Source organism: Haliotis rubra, unplaced genomic scaffold (assembly GCF_003918875.1).
Source record: "Haliotis rubra isolate DU_JTF1 unplaced genomic scaffold, ASM391887v1 Scf358, whole genome shotgun sequence".
Taxonomy (NCBI): domain Eukaryota; kingdom Metazoa; phylum Mollusca; class Gastropoda; order Lepetellida; family Haliotidae; genus Haliotis; species Haliotis rubra.
This window is the reverse complement of record NW_025767033.1, coordinates 657,824-679,605: the sequence shown is the minus strand read 5'-3', so window position 1 is coordinate 679,605 and position 21,782 is coordinate 657,824. Positions and strand designations below refer to the sequence as shown.

The window sequence follows — 21,782 nt, the reverse complement described above, 5'->3', positions numbered from 1 at the left end:
CTATTGTTATGCTCATAGTTTGTTAGATACAATTTGGCTGAAATGACCAGAAAGCAGTCCATTGTAAACATGTTCCTCATAAACAACTCAGCTCAACTCAACTCAACTCACCAAGACAAATGATAATAATTGGGCACACGGACCCAGTATCAAACTTGACCCATTTCAATGGTACTTGCTGACTTGGCTGATTCTGCTGCACATGCTGTGATGAGTTTTGGCAGGGTTATTACAAATGTCTTCCCCTTGAAGCAAGATGACACAATCATCTGCAGGTTGGTAAAACAGCCTTTGAATAATTACTGACTGTTAGATGTGGAGTCTGAAGACAGCCAGCTCTAATGATGGATTGGTTGCTGTGACCATGTTGAAGCAGAGCACCAATAATATTCCCCGACCTTTCAAGGGTTCAAGGTTATAATCCCATCAGCACTCCATGCTTGTGATAAGAGTATGGTAGTTTGTGGATTGGGTGGACAAAATGTTTGATGAGGATGGTAGCGTGTGAAGTTACCTCAACTGCATTCTTCATCTCTAGTGCATTGACTATATACCACAAGTGTGTCAGACCCAGACTTGAATTTCAGGTTACTGGAATATTGCTGACTCAGGCATAACATAACATTTACTTTTTCACAAACTGAAGGGGTGGTGGGGTAGCCTTGTGGTTAATGCATTCGATTGTCACGCCAAAGATCCAGGTTTGATTCCCCACATGGGTGCAATGTGTGAAGCATATTTCTGGTGTTCCCTCCGTGATATTGCTGGAATATTGCTTAAAGCGTGTAAGACTAAACTCACTCACTCATCAACGTACATTTGATGGTAGTATGATATTTGTTTTAATTAGTGATTATATTAAGGGAGATTTTGAGGTTCTTGAGGTCTCCTAGCTGTGGATTTAAGTCCTGACTTTTAACATTGATAGAAGTCATGGACCTCTTGATATTCATACCTAATTCTAATCACTGCGAGTTTGATGCAGTTCAGTAATGAGTAACTTATGCTATATAACCCTTATTTAAGGAAAGAGCAGCTCTTTTATGAAGTTTATGAATTGCTCACAGTATTTCATGTAAATAATTATTCTTAGCATCAATGGAGGGTTCATATCAGTGTGTATGGTATATTCAGTGTTACTGAGAGGCACTTCTTCCCCATCCCAGGGGGAGTCTGAGTGTTTATTTTCATGTAACCCCTTCCACACAGAGCATGAATGTGCCATGATGTTTTCATGCTGAGACTACCCATTATATTATTTGCAGGAAGAATACCATTTTGTATAGACCCCAGTATCAGACTTCCTTCACATTGTGCACTACGTTCGTGATGCTGAACACATATGGACGATGGGGTAGCCTAGTGGTTAAAGCGTTCACTCGTCACGCCGAAGACCTGGGTTCGATTCCCCACATTGGTACAATGTGTGAAGCCCATTTCTGGTGTCCACCATCGTGATATTGCTGGAATATTGCTAAAAGCAGCGTAAAACCCAACTCACTCACTGTATACATACATAGTGCTACTAAAACTGTCGTCATCCCTCTGCAGTATTGTACATGTTGGGAGTCTTGTTCTGTAACTGGTTGTTTTTGTGTTTGCTGGATACCTTCTCAAGTACCACTAGGGGTCGGCGATAATACCGGTTAACCAGTATACTGCAATTCGAACTTCACAATACCATATATTGCGGTACACTTTTCGCAAAGCGGTTCACCCGATATGATCGGCAATTTCCGTGTTTTATGTAGTACAAAATACTATTAACATTTAAATATACTTTATATTATCATACATTAGTAGTTTTGAGAATGTTTATTGGTCATATAATTGCATTTGCCTGACTTTTAACCATATAAATATAAAAATAGATTGGTACCAGCACTAGTAGGGATTTTCAGTTGATCTCTTGTACAATCACATCTCAGTCCTGACAGTGGCCAGTGGCATTGTTTCAAAAGAAAGGAAACAATACCCAATGCTACTATGTCATCACATCATATTCTGTTATTCTGAATCTTGAATGTTCTTGTGTTGTGTCCGCCGTGATGTTGCTGGAATATTGCTAAAAGCGGCGTAAAACCAAACTCAGTCAGTCAGTCAGTCTTGTGTTGTAATGTGACTGGTTATTTGACGTAATTATGTATGAAAAAACATTGATAACTAGCAAATAACTGAAGCATTTATTTGGATACTGTCTTGTAGAGGTTATGTGATGCATTACATGCCTGGCCTAACTTTAAGGGCTAGCTGTACCTTATTGCTGAGAAATTGATTGTCAGTTACTGTTTTCAACAGTCAGTAGTCCATGATTCTTTCAAAATCTGGAGCATTGCTGTTCATGTAAATGTTCAGTAAAAGTAATTCAACTGAAATAAAAATTAAAATAATGATAATAATGAATTGGTATGAATGTGACGTCCTAATGGACAGCAGTCGTCTGAGCCAGCAACAAATATTAGCCAGTGAGCACCATGCACACAAATGGATGTTATTGCTGTCACTGTAATTAATGTGTGCTAAGGTAAGGGAGTTTTTAAAGCTTACGTTACAAATTTAAGGGATTCCTTGGATCCTTCAGGTTTTTCACCACAGTGAAACAGTATATTTTACAACAGTTAGAAAAACTATTTGACTTTCATTACCCTTGGTGTCAATATTGCTTGGAGACAGGTGATAAAATTTGACATAGGACCCGATGAGTTTTTGGTTGGGATTGTAAAATCTGAAGCAAGCAGGAATCTTAAATCTATCCCTGCTGCAGTTTGAAAAGATCTGTTTTGGCAGGTATCAGGTTATTATACTGTTTGTAAAAACCTACTTCAGCTTAAGTACAAGTTATTGAAATTTTTATTGAAATTTATTGAGAGGTGAAATGCATAGCTGTACCGCTATAAATATATTTACATGTCATTATAAGAACATTACAAACCTCTAGAAACAGAAGACGACATCATTGAAGGTTTCTAAACAAAATTTTGATTTCATTAAAATGTTTCATTTAAAACCCCAGTGTTTTGATAAGGACCTCATTTCGAACACAGTAATGGTGTTCACGCTAATGTAGCTGGGAGCATGCAGATCGAACTAGAGTATGAAATGACATAAACTACATTTGCCCCTAACCTTTCTACTGTGGTCTCCCCCTATTCCCAGCCGTGGTATCAGCAAGTAAAGCATGCCCCAAGATACCCTTCTCTATTGCTGTAACAGCATTGAGTCAAGCCAGGAATTCTGTAGGAACACAAAATGCCAGGATGTCCATTACTGGCCGCCCCGTGCATAGCAGTGGCCTGATAACATACATTGTTATCATTGCCAGAGCTCTCCAGTAGCAGAGACGGCCTGGGAGGTATATTTCGGGAAGGAGGAAGACAGCAAGTCAACATTCTGCTGGTCAGAAATAGAAAGATCAGACAGTGGTGGCAGGAGTGTTAGGAAACATTGGAGACTGTACCAGGCCTGCATAATACTGTTTACATTGAACGAGATATATTGTCCAGTGTATGCACAGTTTGGTCAAGTGATTCAGTCATTTTGGACAGGATAATCAAGCCGTCCAACGTCTTTTGTTACTGCTTGATCTACAGATGGGTGATCAATTCTTTCCTTCATGTAATTATGCATGGACATACGGTTAACTGACAGTATGACAAAGCCTGTTGTCCAGACATTTAGATGCCCTCTGACTTTAGTCTTTAGTCCACATCCCAATCAAATAAAATAATGTTTAGCCTGGTAAGCCCAGCAAATAATATATACCTGTGAAGATCCAGGTTCGAATGGTCTGCAGCAACCCATGCTTGTCCTAAGAGGCAACTAACGGGATTGTGTGGTCTGACTCGATGACTTGGTTGACACTTGTCGTCGGATACCGATTGCATAGATCAGTGCTTGTGGTGTTAATCAGTGGATTGTTTGGTCCAGACTTGATTATTACGGTAACAATCCACCGCCATGTGGCTGGAATTTTGCCATGTGTGGCATTAAACAACAAACAAATCAAATCAAAAACAATCGAATGATATCCGTACATTAGCACTAAAATCTGATAATGATCTAATAAGTCAATAGCAGTCAAGTAAACTTAAATGTTTTTAGCAAAGACTGTAGATATCACCCTGTTATGGATATAAGGTAACACCATTCAAGTAGAAAAATGAAGATGGTAAAGTCATTATGCCTCTATGTGTTATGGCAATGTGCACAATTTCAACCTTCACTAATTACCAAGATGCGTTCCAGTCTCTGTCCATAGATACCTACCAAGGCAATGGGGTGGTCAGGCTTGCTGAATTGATTGATGTTTGTCATTGTTGCTTGGATGTGTCAACCACTGATTTGATTATTTACAGATATCGCTGGAATATTGCAGACTGTAGTGTTAAACAACAAACTATAAAACCTATCCAGATCTGTTGCTGCTTGATAATAAAGATTTGACCATAAACTAGCTATCAAATTATGTCATTTAGGCAGAATTATGAAAGAAATTGCTCTTGAGAAGTTACCACACCACATGTATCAAGAAAAGTGTCTGTTTCATCTGTCCTCTGTGAAAACTCTGCTAAAATGATTAAAGATCATACATTTACAGGGCCGATGGGGCAGCCTAATGGTTAAAAGCATCCGCTCGAAACACCAAAGACATGGGTTTAATTCCCCACATGGGTACAATGTGTGAAGCCCATTTCTGATGTCCCCTGCCTTGATGTTGTTGGAATATTGCTAAAAGCGGTGTAAAACCATACTCACTCACTCATACAGTTATACGTACAACTAAAGTCATTCCACCGACTACCAAATATCATCAGAAGCACCTGGACATTAAGCCTACTGATATGAATGAGTAAATGGAACAAATATTTGCCAGTTCCATAGTAGAATTTCCCCAATACCATCCATAATCCTCGAGTTCCTTGTTATGACATGTACAAATATTTGTGGAGGTAGAGTGTCTCTGGGTCCTTCCCTCGGGGTTTGACGTACACCCAACCATTCACCTCCACCTCCTCACACCAAGGAGAGCTGAGGTAGTAATTATTGTCCATAGTGGCATTCTCAGACCTTTGAGGTAACTCTTGAGAATTTCAGAGGGGTCACCTTCCTGATAATGCAATGATGGGGAATGAATAGACTGACACTTGGTTTCTGGAAATTTTGATAGCAATAAGGGCTTCTTTTAAATTGAAGAAAACCCAGTGAGACGAGAGAATCAGAAACAAAGGAAAGTGTAGATTTCTCTTATTTTGACATTTTGAGGTGGCTAGGTGGGATGGAAAATATTTTTATTGAGAGACTGTGAGACAGACTAGGCAATGAATGGCCTGTTGGTCTAAGAACCACAGTTGGGAGTGTAGTGTTCATAGTCTACCTTGATCTCACCTCAGATTTGCCCTGAATGTGATCCTAGGCCTGTCAGCACCCTGCCAGTAGTCCTGGATTTCACCAGAGCGGTAAACCTCTAAAACCTGAATGGCTTTCCCCCTACATTAATTGAAGGACCAACTCTTTCACTGACAGAAGGGTCTGCTTCAGATGGAATGTGGCTGTCCTAGCACTTTGTCTGCATTGTCTTAAGGGAGTCAGTCTTTTGATCATTCATTACTTGCAGTATATGTGTAATTATGCCTTATTATAGCATGAGAACATGAAAGTGCAGCCAGACATGGTCAACAGAGGATTAATGGAGTAATCTGTTTCAGATATACAGATTTGTCATTTCTGTAAGCAAATGGACTGTCCTGTCTTTTCAACAAGTTGTTCCTCTGATCTTGGCTGTTTGGGGTGTATATGAAACTATGTCCAGATATTGAATGAGGTCATGGGCGTGCATAGAAGACAAGATGATTTATGTTGTGGTCAATGTAGGAGTTGAATAGGTTTATCTGGTGTCAGGTGACAGCCTGATGTGATGGATGTCCACTTGAGCACTTGCAGACTGGTGCAGACATCAGCTTGGGAATACGTTTGTGGAAGTGAGCAGCCATCCAAGTTATGATTTGTGGACAGCTTCAGAAGGATTCATGGCCAATAAGTGCTGTGGCAATTTGTAGATGTATGCTGATTGATTTCTTCAGTGATACCATTGGGAGCCTTTGACTCAGTTTCACATGGGATGTTATTAAATAATAACATTGATAGACTTGAGTCTCACAAGTGTTGACTGTGTACGTTATAAGGCAACAATCAACAGTAACACGATCAGTGTAAAACTACCCTGATTGACAGGATCATGCTAAAGCATACTGGACTGAAATTATCAAAGCCAAGAAATCCCACAGTGTTTGTTGCTTTCATTATGACATGTCCAGGGTGAAGCATGCATCCTGCCACCATCTTCTTATGACTGCTCCAGATATCTTAATTATCAAGTCAGTTATTTTCTTTCATAGAGTGATATTTGTTGCCATGGAAATGAAACAGTTCTGCTGTCCTCATGGAGTTGAGATTTGGTTGTTGGTCTCATGGTGTTGAGATTTGGTTGTTGAGTGAAGAGAGTGTTGATGTTTGTGAAATAGAGTTGTTGGTCTCATGGTGTTGAGATTTTTGTTGAAGTGAAGAGAGTGTTGATGTTCCCATGGAGCTAATGAAAAGATTTGCTTGTTCTAATGATTTGCTTGTTCTAATGAAGATGAAATAGAGTTGTTGGTCTCATGGAGTTGAGATTTGGTTGTTGTTTTAGTGAAGAGAGTGTTGATGTTCCCATGGATTTGCTAAAGATGAAATAGAGTTGTTGGTCTCTTGTTCATGGAGCTAAAAATTTGCTTGTTCTAATGAAGATGAAATAGAGTTGTTGGTCTCATGGAGAGTTGAATTTGGTTGTTGTTTTAGTAGTGTTTGTTGGTCTTGTTCTAATGAAGATGGAGTCTCATTGAGATTTGGTTGTTGTTTTAGTGAAGAGAGTGTTGATGTTCCCATGGAGCTAAAGATTTGCTTGTTCTAATGAAGATGAAATAGAGTTTTGGTTATTTGAGTTTGGGTTATTGTTGATTTCAGATAGTTAGTTAGTAGTATTATCTAGATCTGTGTTCAACTGGAATTTGTATATGGCTGTGTCTAATCTGTCCGTTTCTTTTCAATTATATGTGAAAGGTGAGCATGATAGTATTCTGTTTACATCAGGGTCATTTTATCAGTATCTTTAATATCCTTATATCTCATCACAGAATATGTTTTGTCTTCTGTCACTCACACATGATTATTAACACAATACAAGACATTTTTCAACCATGTGTCATCACATATTTCATTTTAAGAAAGTATGCCCGTTTAACTGAAACACTGATTACAGCAGTAAGCCTTAATCATTCTTATGTATTGTGTGGTGAACTACAGTACCTAGTTCAATCTGGAAAAAAAATATCACTCAAAATCTTGAAGACATGACCTTTATTATTCGGAAAATATGTAATAATTGCTGTGAATGTTTTACTGATGTGTTCGATGCCTAATACTGGAAGTATTGTTTGTTTTTAATATTAGCTCTTGTGGTGAGAAGTCAGCCATTGTTGGAGTTGATTGAAGATATAGGTCATCTATTTCTGAACAGAAAATAACAGTTTGTCATAAAAACATGAAAAGTGATGGACCTAACAAGGCATTAATTGGTTTTGATCTTATAACTTATGGCTAGAAATGGGGCAGGTTGACAGCTAGGGTTATAATCAACCTCGTCCATGTGTTCCCATGTTTCGCATCAGGTCGTCTCAGCCAGTGTGCAGCAGCAGACACTTGATTCATGAGCAGCTTGCAGTTATCAAAGAAATACAGCTAAGCTGGCTAAAAGGGAACTATTTTCCTAAGCAATATTATTCATACTGCATCTATAATCCCGCATCATGTGATCTGTTCGATAACATGTTAGGCACCATTTTCCATGTCTTTGAACAAACGTTCTGGAAAACGTCATCAGGTTATTTCGGTCCCCGCATGTTTGGTTCCAATTCTGCTTGTCGCCATTAATCATATATTCTCCATCTAACAATTCCTCATTGTGTTTGGTATGATAACTTTTCATTTTTGACGTCTTTGTTGAACTTAGTTAATTCCCAATCTCTAGGGTTGCTGGAAAGAAAAGCTAGGAAAGCTCCTGTTCTCGTCACAAGTAAGCCTGTCATCAATAATGTTCTTTATTGAACTGAATATCATTCCAAGTAGCCGGCCAAAGTTGGTAACCAGGGGACCAAGTACATGATATAATTGTAATGGTGTGTTCCACTATTATCAGACATATTACTAGCCTTGATGGGACTTGCGTTAAGCTGGGTCTTAACAAATGAACACTGGCAGCTAGATTGCCCCCACCTGTTGGGGCCCGGTTCTGCAGAACATGGACTCACACATCAGAAAGTGGTAGCATCTGTGTCAGGAACTCCAGCACATGTTGGCCAACCTCTCAGGTATCTTGGCTACAGGGATAAGGTTGGCATGAAAGCTTCTCTTTGATTAACTGTGTTAAGCTGTGGGAGCAGTGTGTCACATTAGGCTCACGTTCCTGCTGAAAGGTTTATTGTTTTCTCTCTTACCTTCTGTTAACTGTAAGATGTTGATTATCGTGTAGAGTCCACGCTGATATGGGGGAGAGAAGGAGTTTGGTTTAATGTCGCTTTGAATAGTATGCCGGTTATATGACGGGGTGTCAGATGGATATGGGAGGAGAGCCAGGTCTCAGATGTTTGCCATTTTGGTGGAACCCATGAGGTATGGTGCAGACAAACCTGGAAGCATTACTGGCAAATCTGGGATTTGAACCCATGATTATTGGTTCTGGAAGGCCACAACTCACCTTGGGTCACAGACTTGTCTCCTGTTCCAACTTCAGAAGAATCTGTTTTAAAATCAGTATAGTTGGCCTTTCCTGTGCATTTAAGGTTTAATCCTGTCACAAACAAGATAGTGTTGACATGATCAAAGTCAAATGCTCATACATTTGATCACATCATATGTTCCGTAATGATTTGTAAATCTTTCCCTTGTTTTTAGTTATTCTTGTCCTGTGGGCCAAGATTTACTCATGTACAATGTTTCACAGTGAGTGAGAAGGGTGTATTTCTGCTGTTAACATGTTTCAGTTATGTCGCATCTTGTCAGAAAGATATTTTATGGCCCATTAACAAATTGTTGTGAATATAAAACCAAAATGTTTCAGTAATTGTATGGTTCCGTGAAGATCCGGGTTAGAAGCTGTCTTCACCAACACATGCTTGTCATAAGAGGCGACTAGTCAGATCGGGTGGTCAGGCTCACTGACTTGGTTGACACTTGTCATTGTATTGCAATTGCGTAGATCGATATTCATGATGTTGATCACTGGATTGTCTGGTCCAGACTCGATTATTTACAGACTGCTGCCATATAACTAGAATATTGCTGAGTGCGGCGTAAAACAATAAACAACCAACCAGCCAGTAATTGTATGTTTTGGAATGATTTGGTGTGACAGAAGGAAGGCTCATGCCCTGGGCATATGCCCTTATATTGTCTGAAGACTGAAGTCATCAAGCAAGTTTGGAACCTCAGAATACCAAGAAAATACATATTTTAAAGGTTGGTCCTTTATTATCCTTGATGAAAAAAACCCAGTTAAATGTGAAAAAGAAAACTGAAAACAGTGAATTGGTTTTATGTTTTGCAGACCACAAAAAGTAAATGTTAAAAATAATTCATTTACTGTATAAACATCAGTAGAAAATAATTATTCACTATTCACTAATTCAAACCTGTTGGTAAATTATATGAAGAAATTCCCAACCCCCAACATAACATTTGGAGGAAATTGTAAAAAAAAAAAAATGTAAATATTTTCATTTGGTTTTTCTTCAGCTTTCATGCCTGAAGTTTTGTAGAGAAATCCATACCACCCCCACCTTCACACAAATAAAATAAGTCTGGTGCAAGATGGAGTTACAAGTACAGTTGCAATAAACCTGCCAGTGCTAGGTATACATTACCTGCTCTCCAACTGCTTATTCTAGGTATGTGTATTCCAGGAAGATAAGAATTCTCACTAGCACCTCCTGCACTGAGTTTCAGGAGCCATGACATTGGAAGCAAGCCCACTTCATTAGCTCTGTCCATGCCACTACTCCTCATTCCCACATCTCATGCCTGCTGTATCCACCATTCAAGCATATAGGATGGCTTCACCTAATGCTTGAAGAATTTGCTCACCAGACAGGTTCAGATCCACACATGGGTGCAGTGTGTGAACACCATTCTTGTCTCCTGCCTTTATATTTCGGGAATGTTGTTGTTACAGGTTTCGTAAAACCCATGGTACTTTTAAGCATTAATAAAACCCATTTAGTTCCTCATTTTCAACCTTAGTTATTTCATATGGGTTAACATAGTTTTAAAGGACGTTAAACCCAATTTCATCTCACCTCACCTTAGTTGTAAAGGAATTTATGGCCACCAGTGTCCCACTCACCCAGAACACAAATATTACATGCTACTTCTATGATATGTAAAGTCAACCTTTCTGAACAGATACCTTTCAGCTGAAAGAGTCTCGATTATCACATTTGCAATCTTAGCTGTTTCATATGGGTTAACATACCGTGGACTCCCTCTAAACTGACATCGCTCGGGACCGGTGAAAAATGTTGGTTTAGAGGGATGTCGGTTTAGAGGGTGTTTTTAGAAACTCATAACAAGCACTTAACATGTGATTTCACCAATCTGTGAATCCATTGAACAAGTAATTATCTGTTTGATTGGCATTTTAGAAGTGGGTGAGTAATTAGAAAGTAATTAACAGTTAATTCTATTACGCCTTTGCAGGCCACCTCTCGTACAAGTGTGTTGATTGCTAAATACACACCATGTTTTGGCTGATGCAGTCTGTTGTGAAATTACAATGTCAGTTTAGAGAGAATCAGTTTGCACTAAAAACATGTTTTGAGACCGGATTTGAGTGTTGGAATTCGTAATAGAGGGATGTCAGATTAAAGGGAGTTTCTTATATGATATTATATAGGGACAAATTCGGGACCAAATAAATATTTCGGTTTACAGGGAATGTTAGATTAGAGGGATGCTGGTTTAGAGGGAGTCCACTGTAGTTTCAAATGAATTTATTGTCACCAAGGTCCCACTCACCCAGAACACAGATGCTACGTGCCACATACTTCCATGATACCTAAAGAGACCCTTCCTAAACATATAACATATAACATAGATTCCGATAGATGTTCCTTTATACATATAATCCAGGAGGAGAGGTTAACAGTGCCAGACTGAAGAGGTTTCACTCCATTGTCTTGTGGACGAATCTCTTCTCAGTTATTTCATTAACTGCCGGAAAGACCACAGAATACCGGATACCTTCCGCCATCTTTGAAAACTTTAGAACTGCGTAAACTATGTGTGCAACTCAACTTGAGGTTTTAGTACTTTGTTATCTTAGTGTACATTACTTTTTTTGACCCTTGGACATCCGTTACTATCTTCTTTATGTTAGTTCAACGAATATGGTTAGGGTTAGGACTAGGATTAGGATTGGTTTAGGGTTAGCATGCACATTTGCTCCAACCACCAGAATTCTGTAGCTCTGTTTTTTCAAAGACATATATATTTTATATTTGTGATAACTTATCTTTCATTTTCAAAATCGTTGGTTAGTTCAACTAACAGGAAGTTGTCCCAAATATTCTGATTTTAATGGTTATTTTTTTATTTTGATATCCCTTATTCTTTTCAATTTTATAGCTCGTGCTTCCGTATAACAGGAAGTGCACATGGCACTAAAGAATGGTTGGTAGGTATCCGGTATTCTGTATGTGTACCAACTGCCAAATCATGCCATTATCCATTATTACAGCTTTGGTAATTGCAGAAAGTATGTGGAAATATAGTATTCAAATACCATTTCCTTCAGTTCTTCCATCTGCACCACAGTGCAGTTCCAGCCAGTACTAGTCACAGTCCACTAGCCAGCTAGGTCAGTTTGGACCAGATTGCTGATGTTTTAGGGGAATACAATATGTGTGTGATGCAGACGTAGTTTCTCTTTACTGGCTCGGCACCAGATTTGCTTGTTTATAGCCGAAGGTTACTGCTACGTCAAGCTGAGCAGTTGGGAGGAACTCTGGCATGTCTGCTGACCACATGCTACTGCTCACAGACAGTTATATTACCAAACAAGATTGTTCTAGATCTAGATAGGGACATTTTCTGCAAATTACACTAGGTTGTTATGTCAGAATGACCAGAGATGTTTCACACTGTTTAGATTTGTTTTCTCAATCTGTCCTCCACCAAGCCTTAGTCTTACTATGCTACCAACAGCAAATAACATTGTTCTCCCAGTAGATCACCTTCCATTGTACTAGGGGAAAGTACTTCCTGATCTTGACTTATTATCTGCATTACATCTTTTTTGAATGAATTTCAACCTGCCTACATTTATTGTTTACTGATGGACTGTTACCTTTGTCAATATAGTCTATTCAGCATCAAAATGATTTGCTTTCAGAGTCTGTGTTTGAGAAGGAGTAAGAAAGGAAGGTTTTGCTTCAGAGCAGGAAATATCAGTCTCTAAAAAATCTTGTGCTGTTTTAAAACTTACGGCACATCCGTCACTTGTGGTCAGCAGAGGTTTAGATATCACCACCATGCCAGTTGTACAGAAAACAGTATCGAATAACTATAAATGACTAATATGGTGTTCACCAGGATAAGAAGAACTACTTTTGTATGCAAACATATTGAATGCCCTTGAAAAATCAAGTCTGGTCAAAACCTGTTGTCTGATGGACCTGGTTGTGAACTGGACAGAGGAATGTGTGGATGAGCTATGGCAGGTGGTTAGATAACTTGACTTTTCATACTTTTTGCAGTTTTCATAATGTTTGTTATCCAGCATGTGTTCTTGGACCACAAATCTGTGTGTATGGGATGAAGGCTGCTGCACATGGGTGGTGTAACATGTGGCACAGTATGCACAGTTCTTCACATTACTGAAATGCCGGGCCTGGTATGCCAGGAACCAGCCCTGGTATGTGGTATTCTAACAATCAACAGCCATTACTTTACCCAAGCTTGAGCTATCTGCACTATGTGGGATAACAGTGTTATGGCTGTGATTGTATATATAAGAAGATATCAGTACAATTTGTGGTAATAGTGTTACTGCTGTGATTGTATATATAAGAAGATATCAGTACAATTTGTGGTAATAGTGTTACTGCTGTGATTGTATATATAAGAAGATATCAGTACAATTTGTGGTAACAGTGTTACTGCTGTGATTGCTGTGATTGTATATATAAGAAGATATCAGTACAATTTGTGGTAATAGTGTTACTGCTGTGATTGTATATATAAGAAGATATCAGTACAATTTGTGGTAATAGTGTTACTGCTGTGATTGTATATATAAGAAGATATCAGTACAAGTTGTGGTAATAGTGTTACTGCTGTGATTGTATATATAAGAAGATATCAGTACAAGTTGTGGTAATAGTGTTACTGCTGTGATTGTATATATAAGAAGATATCAGTACAATTTGTGGTAATAGTGTTACTGCTGTGATTGTATATATAAGAAGATATCAGTACAAGTTGTGGTAACAGTGTTACGCTGTGATTGTATATATAAGAAGATATCAGTACAAGTTGTGGTAACAGTGTTACGCTGTGATTGTATATATAAGAAGATATCAGTACAAGTTGTGGTAACAGTGTTACTGCTGTGATTGTATATATAAGAAGATATCAGTACAAGTTGTGGTAACAGTGTTACGCTGTGATTGTATATATAAGAAGAAGATATCAAGTTGTGGTAAAGTTGTGGTAACAGTGATTACTGCTGTGATTGTATATATAAGAAGATATCAGTACAAGTTGTGGTAACAGTGTTACTGCTGTGATTGTATATGTAAGAAGATATCAGTACAAGTTGTAACAGTGTTACCACTGTGATTGTATATATCATCAGATGTCACTAAAGGTTATGACAATGTTATTGCCATCATTGTATATTTAATAAGACATCTGTACAGTAGGCAGTGTCTTGGCATTGATCGTATATTATTATTGATAAGGATACTGAGATGTTCACATTGATACAAAACTTAAAACAGCAGCTTAAGGGAATGTCATACATAATACTTATCAAGTGTAATGATACTGAAACTGAGTCCGTTGCACCAACATTGAATGCTGTTTCTATGACGTCTTCGAATGATCACTACGTTCAGTCCTTGCTGGGACTCTCAGCAAACCTCTTTCAAAGTCTGGTTATTGTTGGATTACATGTTTTCGGACATCGTAATGTTTCATACATAGGTGTTTGCACAATAACAAGGTGTTGCACCGTGCAGACATTGTAAGTACTGGGATGGTGATTTGTTGTAAGATGACCATTTTTGCCTTTATATCTCAACATTGACTGTTGGCCTTTGCTCATATCCTTTCATCTTAATGAACAAGGGATAACAAACTTGGTAAAAAAACGTTTGAAATTTGCAATAAAACATCGCTACACATGATGGTTTACCATTCAAATTGCATTTCCCGTTCTGCTAAGCATTGTATTATGTGCAGAGATTGCGATTATTGTGTCAATTTTCTTTGAAACTAAACCAGAAATAGCAATCAGCTGTACACACATTTTCCCTGAGTTCAGGCATTCAGTTAAGAACCAGTGATGTAGAGTAAAAGAATTTTGATGCATTGATTGGAAGAAATTGTATCTGAAACTATTCTTTGACCTGGAAAAATAATTCCAGTATCTTGTTATTTAAGTTACAGCTTTTGCGACATACTGATACATTTAATTTGTAAAAATATGGTCTTTTTGCTAAATGTATCGATTCCCTGTAAACTGGGGTTCATTTCAAGAAGTCACTAATGGTTTTTGTAACCAACAATGAATTGGTGTGATCTGCTGATATGTTCACGTACAATCTTGCTGAAATCTGTGTAGACAATAGTGAATGAAATATGGTATGTACTTGAGAGTGGAAATACCTACCTCAATGAAAGCAACAGGTGTTTTTTCCACATCACAATATACAAAGCATCGGTTGTTTCCTGTATCTAACAATAAGTCCTTCAAACACAAACAACACAATATAAATTGGACAACTGGTGGAGTAGTTTTATGGAAATATGTGGACTATGCCTCTCAGCAATTTTGTGCATAAATATATTTTAAAATTAAGCTTAAAAAATATGGGAAAGGGGAGGGGGGGGTCATTGATTTTGTACATGACACACATACTTTGTACATAAATTTGTTTTGTTTTTCAGTTTTGTTTGGGTGTTTTTGGGGGGTGTCACTGACATTGTATATGCTTCTCCATAAAAATCATCATCACGCACCTAGCCATAAATTATGAACGGTCCCTTAGACTTTCCTCCAAACAACCTAACTCACATGTTCAAAGTGCACTCACCCTCTTAAAATACATAGAAATATAACAGTGTACTTCAATTTCCTATGTGTATTAAATGCTACAGTACTTGTACTGTACAATTCATTATCAGCACACACCCAAAAGCTTATTAGTTTCTTATCATACTTTGTTATATAATTATCCCTGTCTACAGTGTTTCTAGGTATTTGATAAATCAGTCTCCTAGCCAAGGTTGTTATTGATGCTTCAAATTGCAGCCCAGAAAGCTAATTTTTGTAATGAAGAAGACAAATTGTAAATTAGCGAAGGGACCGATAATAGAAACACAACAGCTGTAATAATGATTCCTACTGATAACAGGTTGGCTGTATGAATTTCTAGCCCTAGCCCTGATGGCATTAAATATGAAATCTCCATTCTCAGGAAGTGTCGTGCTAGCCGATCTTTGAAACAGGAAATAACCACAAAATGTTTTTTGTTATTGAAATGGTAATATGAAATATTACTTCTGGCTTATATAAATGATAACACTTTATGAAAAAAATGGTATTGTACTTTTATCATTTGAATGTAGATCCTCCATGTTGGTGAATCCCCAAAAATGATATGTTAGTTAAGTCAATATTAATATTCTGTAGTATCACTTGTGAGAGAAAGTGTCTGAGAAAGGAGTTTTGCAGTAGAGGCATGTTGAAATCTGAACACTGTAATATTGACATAATCATGACTTCAGTCAGGGACATGACTTTCCTGATTAGTTTTTGCATATTGTTCTTGATGTGTAAAAAGGATTTCAAAGGTTTGAATTGTGTTCCATAGCTGGCTTGCCCAACCCTGCTGTGCTACAACATTAGTGGTTAATGGTTGGATTGATTTTGATACTTTTGTGTGCGAACTCAAAAGCAAGGTGTCACAAATATAAAAGGCTTAGGTACACAATGTTTTTCAGAAATGGAGAGTCGGTAACCTATGTCCAATAATTCATTGACTCATTCATGTCATCAGCCTATTGTAATATGTCTCGAAATATACTTGTGAGAAGTAATACTTACATTTTGGTTCTGGTTGTGCGGTAGGCGCTGGTCTTTGAATATGCAATTTCATTATGCTGTTACTTGTAGTTTGTGTCAGTGATTCAGTGCATATGAATAATGCCTGTAACAGTATTAAACAGCTAGACTATTGTGGAACGATTTTGCAAACTGCCTCAACGAAATGTGTTCCAATAGTATTCACCATTTGCCCAACACATGTCAAAGAGATTTTCAGAATTGTGGAAGATTCTACTATGTTCTGCATCATCAATGAAATCTTCCCAGTGATGAAAAATTATTCTTAGATTCTGAGCCATATAGCAAGTATCCTTTCAGCAATAAGTGATGTGTTTGTCAGCATGTCACAATTGTCTCATTCGTTTGAAAGTTGACCCGGGGTGGTGGGGTAGCCTAGTGGTTGAAGCATTTGTTCATCACACCAAAGACCCAGGGTTGATTCCCCACATGGATACAATGTGTGAAGCCCATTTCTGGTGACCCCTGTCGTGATATTGCTGGAATATTGCTAAAAGTGGTGTAAAAACTCAACTCACTCATTCACTCATAGTTGACCCTATCTTGACTGTATTTTGTGACAGGTGAGCTACAGAACCCATTGTCTCATACATCGGAAGTGGAGTCTTTTCATTTTCTTTCAACCTATAGATCTGGTTGACAGATTTCTTTTCATACAGAAATTCGGTTGTTTCTGTCTTTATCCTAAGTCCTTGAACTACGAATTGATTATTACATTAAAAGCTATTTAAAGATCTGCAAATGCCAGGCAAGAACCGACTTTCCACATTGGTTGTCAAATCATGTCCCTTGTGCACCAGGGAGTGTGGATCTTGACAATAATTGATAAAATTCCCCTCTAGATGTGACACTTTCTGTCAGTAGAGCGAGTTAAAATGATTCATTATTTTAAAATAATCAATTACCTTTTTTTCTGCATGATAGAATCGTCATGTCATTGATAACACCTCTGATCTCCCTTGGGCATTATGACCCAGGATTGACATACTCTTGTCAGCTTTGTCTTGCAATTGTCTTCCACTTCTCAGGTAGAACTGAAACAAGACTTCTTATTGGCTGAGAGGCTAGGTGACAGGGAGTTCTGACAGCCAGTGTCAGTTAAACCTTTCTGTGATTGGTTGATTACATTCCTGTCTGGAGAAGGGAAGTATGAGGACTGCAATGACCTCATCCTGCCCTATATGTTCCCAGTACCTCGAATAAAATGTCAACTGTAACCCTGTCATATAAGAACCTGGAATTAATTGCTGCTTGTTTATTCCACTGACGTTCCTGCATGCCAAATATTGGGCCACTGCATCCATCATGGTGTCTGTAATCGGTCTCTGGTATATCAGCTCGACATAATGGCCCACAAATTACTTCATTTAACTGCATTTCTGACTGGGATTTTGATGAAATGACCAATACATTAGGCTTACTTCTGAGGACATTGAGTGGGATGTTTTTCAGCATGAAGACCCTTGCTGGGGCCTCTTTGTACTTCAGTGCTGTATTAAACCAGATTGTGAACAAAATACTAGGACAATATCATCCCATCTCTTCACTCCAGTATTTTGATGACAACAATTTTAGAGATTGCATTTGTTTATTTGTTGCTTAACGCTGCACTCATGCATATTCCAGCTATATGGAATCTCATGAGCCTGACTTTAGTGCTTAATGTTACTGTGGAAGGGTTAGGAGAGGTTACACTCCACCCTATCCCTTGGATTCTCTTTCGAATCAAGCATCCCTTTACGATTATAAAGGTTTTGTACCCCTGTCTGACACCTTCACAACCCTTAGGGTTGGCCACCAGTTGCAAATCATACACCTTTTAGCAATCTTAATGGTTAGTTGTGTTGAAGGGTATGGCTTAGCTAATCAATTATATTTAGCAAATAAGTCCTTGTAATTCGACAGAATCCATAATTTTTTTACTAAGTTCGGATTTTGAAAAATGAAAAGGGCTACCGTGAATAAAGATGAACAATTAGGTGCTGATCATCTGGTAAATGAACACATATTATTTGTGATAATGCCTGTAGTCATGTGGTAAAGGGTTGGCTAATTAGATTAGCATATTAACTTAGCTTCAAGCTGGCATTGGGATTTTGGTTGTCCAGGCTGTGTTAATTGAAATAGAAAAACAGTGGGCGCTACTCCTCTTTTTTCGTTCCAGATTTAGAATGGGGTTTGTGTGCTAAAGTGTGTTATGATAATCCTTATCGTGATGTGACCTAAATCCAGCCAAGCACTTAGTCAGCTGTGATGATGTTTGTGTCAATTAGCAGCACTTTTGGCAAATCCCTGACGCTAAGTCACTAAGTGTACTAAGTGTACTAATGTTTGTATGTATGTCAGTAGGGAGGCAGTGGGTGGCCCAGCGGTATGATAAACCATGTTTCACCAAGCTGATTCCGTTTGCATTCCAAGACACACATGAGTTCAAATCCAGATTATGATCTTTGTGTGTCAAGCACTTGTTTGATATTTGTCTAGTCCATACTTGGCTATTTAGAGACAACTGTTATACACCTAAGTATTGCTGAGTTGTGTTGCTGAAACAATAAACAGCCAACCAAACCATGTGCTGCTCCACTGCTAGGCAAAAGAGAGTATGCATCCATCTTTCATGGTGGCTTAAATTATGAACCAAACTATAAAGGGTTATTTGGTGCAAGTGTATCTGATGTGGACAGTATGGGTGTGATCTGGGGCTCCTTTCACGAAGCAACCTTTACTAAGGTTAACCTTAACTCCCATTCTTTAACATTGCACTAAGGTTACCTCAGTGACTTACAGTCACCTTAGTGCTTTGTGAAAGGAGGCCCTGGGTGCCTTTGTACTGTACAAAACAACCTTAGCGCTAAGACTACCTTAAGTCTATGTTAAGGTATGGGAGTTCCGGTCACCTTAGCGCTAAGATCGCTTTGCACAATGGCTCCCTGGACCTTAAGTTGCAGTGGTTCAGCAATAGTTTCAGCCTACAAATGACCTTTGCGATGTTTTTGTCAAATCCATTTTTCTAGTGAATTCTTTCTATCACCAGTTTATGTGGAGATCCTTGGTCAGAATATGTTCCAAGTACCTTATGCTTTTCAGAAGAGAGACTGTGGATTAGTTGGTCAGGATTTGTGACTGATTGATTGTGTGTCATTGATGGTGTGGATCGTTGCCCATGTTGTCAGTCACAGGTTTGCCTTGTCCAAAATGGATGATACAGTTAGAATATCGGAGATTATCCTTTTGCAACCAGGGGCGTAGCTACCAATAAAAAATAAAAAGCCCGGGCTTACACATGATTTTTGCTAAAAAAGGCTGGGCAATCCCTCAGTACTATGTAAATATAAAGCTTTGCAACCTATCAGGCTTACACGATAAAATTGGCTTGCTATGCATCTGGCAACATTAATCCACTATGTTCATTGTATATACAAACAGCCTGCATAACTATTTTCCTTTGAGGAGCTCACACAGAACTGACCTATTGGTCAAGGTCAATGTCAAGCCAAACTCACTCACCCACTCTTTGTTTCAGGATCTGGAGATAATGTCCCAAGAAGTTGTGCGGCTCAGCAAGCTCAGTCACTCCCAGACAACACCACAAACCCCACCTGAGGATGATGGCATGGACATCACTGATGCCGGAGATGTCACCTCCTCATAGCATCTAACGCCACCATGAATATTGTTACTTCATTCTTTATCATGTTACGATGCTCAGCACATTGGGCTAGAACTTGTTGTTGTTATAGACAGGCAGTGTCTGCGGTCTTGAGAAGGTAGGAGCTAAATGGGCAGGAATGTATTCCTTCTGCTACAGTTCACAACCAGTGTCAGGTCAGAGTAATATGGAACATAATGGATTTCACAATTTGCATTGCAGAGTTGTGTCCCTTGAACAATCCAGAGATGTATGATCATGGTTTTAACCCTTGATTATATTTCTGGGTGTGTCAGAGTTATATTTAGAGTTGTAGGTATCCCCAAAGGTGTAGACATCTGAGATCTGTATCACTTCAGGCATACCACCCACATTGTCATATCATGGGGAGACAGAGCGTGGTTAAACCCAGTTCGCTCACCTACACACCCAAAAAGATGCTCTATCTCACTAAAGGATCCCATGTAAGGAGCATATCACATAAACCAACTCAGGAGAGATGGAGAATGTCACTCATGTAGCTTATAATGTGAAATGCTAGAGTTTGCCTGATAATAAGCAGGGCCTTCACTGTCCAAGGTACAGGTACAGAGACATTAGTGGTGTCATTGTGGTAACTGATGATGTCACGATGGTCTGCAGGGCCTTTGCTGAAATGTCAATCAATATCACCTCTGAAAACAAATTTTGGATAATAAAGTATTTTGTTGTTCTGTATTGGACAAGAACTTGCCTTGAAGAATTTGTTCCTATAAAGTGCGTAAAAATCAAATGAGCATGTGCTTCTTATGTAAGACCATGAGTGTATATTCAGTTAAATATGTAGCAATTATGAACTACACTACCTTGTCAAGACCAGCTGAAGATGACAGTGTGTTTGTTGACTTGTTAACTGTAGCTTGGATTGCATGAGAACTTGCCCATCACTTGCTCATGTTGACAATAGAAGAAGCCATATCTTGGTCTACAGACTTGACTACCATGTCCTGCATCATATTGATGTTGGTGATTTAGTGCAGGAGCTTTTTCTATACGTATCAGTGATGACTTTAATATTCTTGTGATATTATATCTGATATGGTTATTATCTTCCTTGTTTAAAGTCTTTTATGGAGATTTATCATATGTTATTGTTAAATTCATTCAACAATGACTTTCATTTCTTAATGCTTATTTAGGAGTCAGTGTTGTTGCCTTGTTCTTAATGTTCATTATAGACGAAGACCAGGTATTTGATTTCCCATATGTGAATATAACTCTCACTCACTCACTCACTCACTCACTCACTCACTCACTCACTCCAAACTGAGCAGAAACCTGCTTGCTTTAAATGTAATGTTACAAATATTGATCGATATGTCACATATAGTTAAATATGTGAAATGATTAAGACATCTTGACAGTATTTGACTGAAATGAAATTGTGAAGGTTAATCTGAATTGCAAACAATGACAATAGCTCACTTTGAGCTGATTATTATAAATGTTAACAGACTTTCCATTTTCTTCAGCCTGTTTTGAATGTTAATGTTGATATCCATTGTTCACAAATACCAATATGTAATAACTGCTACAGCATCAGGTTGGTAATAGGCTTCTTGTGTACATAGAACTATGTATATATTGTAGTATTGCCATAAACTATGTATTTTCTTTTAATATTGCATGTGTAATGGCACTAGGCACGTCCTAGAAACA

The 21,782-nt window shown here is 38.3% G+C and overlaps 1 protein-coding gene across 1 annotated transcript in view; it reads left to right on the top strand.

Annotated features, from left to right (window-relative positions):
* The window catches only part of LOC124285308 (GRIP1-associated protein 1-like), an 82,660-nt gene extending 61,369 nt beyond the window's left edge, over nucleotides 1-21,291 (top strand). The window contains exon 23 of the mRNA XM_046721518.1: nucleotides 19,959-21,291. Coding sequence (XP_046577474.1) covers nucleotides 19,959-20,087 — 129 coding nt within the window. The 3' untranslated portion in view covers nucleotides 20,088-21,291. The remainder of the gene's footprint in view (nucleotides 1-19,958) is intronic.
* Nucleotides 21,292-21,782: the final 491 nt, after the last annotated feature.